This window comes from Bactrocera latifrons, unplaced genomic scaffold, assembly GCF_001853355.1.
Source record: "Bactrocera latifrons isolate USDA-ARS-PBARC rearing strain unplaced genomic scaffold, ASM185335v1 scaffold_233, whole genome shotgun sequence".
NCBI classification, from domain to species: domain Eukaryota; kingdom Metazoa; phylum Arthropoda; class Insecta; order Diptera; family Tephritidae; genus Bactrocera; species Bactrocera latifrons.
Genome location: NW_017535886.1, coordinates 225,969 through 231,574, shown reverse-complemented (window position 1 = coordinate 231,574; position 5,606 = coordinate 225,969). Strand labels below are relative to the sequence as shown.

The 5,606-nt window shown below is 32.9% G+C and overlaps 1 protein-coding gene across 4 annotated transcripts in view; it reads right to left on the bottom strand.

Moving 5' to 3' along the window:
• The window catches only part of LOC108968930 (sodium-dependent nutrient amino acid transporter 1), a 38,550-nt gene that overhangs the window by 5,762 nt on the left and 27,182 nt on the right, over positions 1–5,606 (bottom strand). For 3 of the 4 annotated variants that reach the window (XR_001993362.1, XR_001993363.1, XM_018933294.1), the window contains exon 9: positions 3,722–3,898. The exons of the other annotated variant lie outside the window; for it this stretch is intronic. Coding sequence is in view for 1 of the 3 variants with exons in the window: in XM_018933294.1 (XP_018788839.1) it covers positions 3,722–3,898 (177 nt within the window). In the remaining 2 variants the exon portion in view is untranslated. The remainder of the gene's footprint in view (positions 1–3,721; positions 3,899–5,606) is intronic. 4 annotated transcript variants of the gene reach the window in all.

The following is a 5,606-nucleotide window of genomic DNA, read 5'->3' as shown; positions in this document are numbered from 1 at the left end:
TATTTTTACGAGGACATCAACCAGCTGGGCAGCGGCACCTTCCCAATTAAGGGACCGGACATTCCAGGTGCATGCCCTCAATTCGTAGTCCTTATTTCGTTTGCCATGGTGGTCATCAAAAGTGGGGTCTCTCATCCGAGGCTGTTGTTGCGTTGTCATTCGGGTGGTTTTTTTACGTGGCGGGTTCCAAACCCATCGCACAACCCTATGCAGGGAATGTTTCGCCTTCTCACTTTAGCTCACCTTCAAACGGATGTTCTTGGCTACCCAGAGGATACTTGGTCAAGGACCGGAAGTCGTGAGCTGCTTGAGTCATATGTAAAGGAATCGTTTCTGGCCACTCCCAAGTGAATGGTGATCAGTAAACTTTCCTCACTTGCGTGAACTTCTACACATGACTCCTGCTATATATATGTACATATATAAAAAGTAATGCCGCTTTTCATTGTAATTTTATAACTTAAGAACGGACTCAACTATTCCAACCAAATGTTTAGGCTTTGTTCTTAAATGAATGAGTATTTGTTTGGACTATTTGGCAAATGGTTTATGTGAAGTTTACACGAAATCAGTCGAACAGTACGAAATAAAACTGTTGTACTGAATCTTGAACGGCGATTACAAATACTTCCTGCTATTTTGGCTGAATTGATCTGTGCTGTTTTTAATTATAACAATCAGATTGGTTATGGTATGTACGCCTATTGTGCACATTCGCCCGGGATGTGTTATGATAATGCCAAACTGAGACTGCCAGCATTAAAAACTCCACCCGAACCATTGTATTCATTAATTTTTGAGACATCTCAAATGTCAAAGCTTTTATTGAGTCATTTTCAACAATGAAATTCGACATTTCAATTGACATTTTTTGGTGCTAAAAAAGTATTATACAAACTCTTGCAACCTGTGCCTGTTGGCAGTGAAACAGTTGTTGCCAAATTTGATTGAAGCTTTGTTCTTAACTGCTAAATCAAAAGGACACGTTTTTTGACTCTGCGTATCCCTATGATTTCAACTGATATGCCATTTCTATTCAAACGATTACAATTAAGTATTAAAATAGCTAGCAAGTAATAAATTTTTTTTTTGTTTGAATAAATGAATTTGATGTTAAAATAAAATAATTTTATTATTTCCCTTTGTACGAAGTGAATCACGTACCGGTCCCATTGTATGTTTATAAAACGAGATATGGAACACAAATGATACATGAGCCTTTAAACTGCGGCTACAAATTAGTTGCCAGAATACGTATTTTTACCGAAAATTTTCGAGTTCGAACTTTCTTTTATGGCCATACGTGCAAGTGCAAATTGATTTTAAAAATGTGATGTTCCTCATAACCGGACAATTACCGTCGTACTCTTTTTGTCCGGGTAAGTCCATTTATGGGGGCGTGGCAAAAACGAGTATGTATAATGTATTCTTAAAGCCAGAAGCTGCAACTCAGATCTATATTACTATGGAACTAATAAATGGGAGCCAGTGTCGCAGGAGTGAATGAATGACAATTATCCCATTAGTTTCCGTTGAGAGACCGCCAGCCAGACTGCATCAGCGCAACACAATTTTTGTTTTGCTCTGATTATATTACGTATTGTTCATAAAAAGAACTGTTTTAAAATAAAAAAAATTAGTAAGAAGTCAAAAAAAACGGAAAGTATACATTGGACACAATATAATTCGCAAATTTTATTAAATCTTTTCTATTTATCAGAGATAATTGGAACGAAATATTACCAAAATTGTGTCCGTATCCGGCCATAGAAAAGTACTCATGTCCGGTTATAGAATTGCTTTTGTAAGAAGGTAATAATGAACACATTGTGTTCATGACATTTTTGTGGTTATGGGAGATGTCCGGCTACTGAATATGTTATTTAAAAACTGATGCGGATGTTAATGGTGTAACGCCCTATTTTAATGATTTGTTTTTTTTTTTTTTGTTTTTGTTACAGTTTGGCAACTCATTGGAGGCTATTCAAAAAAAAAAAACGATTAGGTTGGAAATTTTTTCTCACTTATAACATTTTGTTCATCATGCACAAACCTGTTAAAAACTGGCTAATCGCAATAAATTTAGCTTCGGTAGTTCAAATAGAATCATGTAAAATAAGTAAGAAAATTCCACACTCCTGCAATTTCGTCAAATAGTAGCCGCGGAAATACCTTCAGGTGCATATGCTTTGTTAGTTATTTAGGGACTTGAGCTAGTTTTCACACGATTTTATACATTTTAGGTACAAATGCACACTGTTTAAATACGCTCCCACAAATTCCTTTTTTCCGCATTTCAATAACATATTTCACAGATAGACCGATATTTGGGACAAATAGTCAGCAAAACACACTGGGATAAATATATTGGGTACGTGGGACGCTATAGTCCGATTTTGTCAAACACTTTTATGTTTATGTTTATTTATTAGTTTTTTGTGTTATAAACTAATAAATTAAGTGTATTTCACGATTTAAGAGGTCAGTAAGGTAATCTTTTTTCAAAAAAAATTGTTTTTCTTTTTTTTTTGCATTTTAATTTTAACAAAATTGCGTTTTTGTTTACAATTTAGATGCTGTTTTATACTTCTTCTTTTAATTACGTTATAATATGGCGGTTGGCTTAATCTTGTACTTGTTTTTGTGGTTTAAAATTTTTGATTTCATTAACGATAATCTTACGAAAAACTCTTACCAGTTCGATAATAAGGAGTGTGTTAATATAAAAAGATTAATATATGTATTGAGTATTTCGAACTGTTAATGGCAAGTGTGGCCGTCCAGTTACCCGAGCTTGTATCGTTGTAACAGTAAATTTGGTGACTTCAATGTCCCGACGTTTTCAAGCAGTGATTGATGCCCAAGGTGGAGGATCCAAATACTTAGCTATATGACGACCCTTTCCTAGTGATTTTAATGATTTTTGAACTACATAAATGTCCTAAACATTGAATGAATATTTAAATAATGATTTTATTAATTTTCATAACAGATTTGCCAAAATCGCAAAATCGAACGGTGTATGTAACCGTTTCTTTGACTGTGCATTACTTTTAGAAATTACTTCTAGACATCCTGATATCTACACACCAAATACATATAGTACATACATTACATGTAAGTATAGTACGTCGCTTTGCCTAATGCACTAGTTTTTGAAATCAAACAAAACATAAATCAAAGAATTTCTGTTCTTATAAGCATATATGTATAAATAATAAAAAAGTATAAAATATTACATACAGCGAAAATATTATTTAGGAATAAAGTCGGTAATATAATGAATTTTGTACTTGGCATTTTACTGAAAATTATAATTATTTATTATTTTTAATATGCTTATGTATACAAATTTTTTTCACAGCTTCTGTAAAATTTTCTATATTTTCATTAACCTGCAAAATGAGTATAGAAAATTTAACGAAATTTAATTAAGTAGCTTAAGTATGGTGATCGGACGACAGAAAAGATTTTAATTTTTAAGCATGTATGTATATATTATTAGAAAAATATTTCAAATACTCTAGACACGGGAGTATTAAGATACATATATTTTTATATTTGAATTATTTGGACATTCACATAATTGAGATAAAAACTATCCTATCTTTATGTCAGATTAAACTGGAGTTGCTTGGATATAACATATTTTACTAAAGTCGATTCAGTATATTAGGAGTGTATTAGGTTATTTTTAAATATGACTTTGAATTAGCCTTACCATTTGCAGCGTCTGGATATAGCTTGGCACTATAAGTCAAAGGCTCTATGGATGACAGCGAGTATACAAAAATTATGATCATTGACAATGGAGTAAGAAATGCCCAACACACCCGCCAGTAAAAAGACACTTCATGCGTCGTCATGAATTGAACATCATCACAAAAATTGTTTATCCCTAAAAAAAAGTATTGCAATTCGTAAAGTCATAATGAAATAGTGTATTCACTACACACTTAAGATAAATATGTGGTTTTATGTTAAATATATGGAATCATATGTATTTTGTTTCTTTTAATATCTAATTATAGCTATAATAAACAAGTAAGAAAGACCTAAGCTCTTGTGGATTTGAACATTTTTTACTCTAGCAAGGATCAAAGCCGTAGAAATACAAACAATATATTGAATTTAGTAAGTTGAGGTAACTATGTTTATTTTAGTAGCTATGTCTTGGATATGAATTAAAATATAGTTATATAGCGACCTATAATATATGTTAAGAATAAACCAAATATGATCGCAATCCTTTCACCGCTTCATCGAATAATGAATTAATTTTTTCCCAACATTTTTATGCTGTGGCAACATGTATGTAGGTACGAGTAAAAGAGTTCACTTAATAGTCCAATCGTTACAATTCTTTAAAAACTTTCAAAATAGGCTCCTTCTGTGTCGATGCATTGGAAGGCGTCAAGGTAGGCATTCTAATTTTCCACTCGCCGCACACTTCCGCCGTGGGGGAAACTATAATACTCTCTTTAGCAACTCATAACTAAGCTGTAAATTAAGCCATAGAACTATAATCTTACAACGAATCGAAATCTTGAGAAAGTGCTAGCATGACAAATATTTTCAGCTATACAAACATGTGAAAATGGATGAAATTGGGTTGAAGCCCCGCCCGCTTTTTTCTTCTGATAAGGGTGTGTCTGTATAACAAAAGTCAATACTTCGCTTAGCATCGATATGCCTCATACAATTATTTTCGAACTGCCGGCTTACTTTATATCACATTAGTATGTATATCGGCAAATATATAAGCTAGGTGAAAACTTGCCCCATATAACTAATATTATATCAGGATTTTCAAACATCCGGTTGACATTACTCCTTGTGTATTAGCGTTGTTATGGGAGCTACATTATTAAAACTCAGGGAGCATTGTATTCTGTTACTGGTATGTTATTGCCAAAAATATTTAAATCGGGCAATACAAGCCTAATCTGCCATATATATAAAATATAAGATTTAACATTTTTTCTGATTGTCCTTTTAAACTGAACGTATAATATTGGAAATACTTTAGATTAATAAACATTTGAATTTAGTCTTCGAATTACCACCACTCCCATATATTATATACACTAGTTTTCGTTATTCTAATAAACATTATGCCAAACTTGTCGTTTAGTGTATATTTATATACATATGTATAAATATCAAATAGCTTGAAAATATGTACTCAAGTGTACCTCAGCAGTGTCAAGTATGAATGAATACATCGGGATAAAACTTTGCACGAATAGTGCCTTCAAAGTATGCTTTATGGCCACAAATTGTCCAAATCGAAGAAATATGTATATGGACCACAGCACCTATAGTTGACTTTTGACAGAAAATATCGGTCAATGTGTGTGATGTATGCGTAGTTACCTCTTCTACTTTTCAAATCAGAATGACGCTTTATTTTTATACTCTCGCAACAAAGTTGCTGAAGAGAGTATTATAGTTTTGTTCACATAATGGTTGTTTGCAAGTCCTAAAACTAAAAGAGTCAGATATAGGGTTATATATACCAAAGTTATCAGGGTGACGAGTAGAGTTGAAATCCGGATGTCTGTCTGTCCGTCCGTCCGTGCAAGCTGTAACTTGAGTAAAAATTG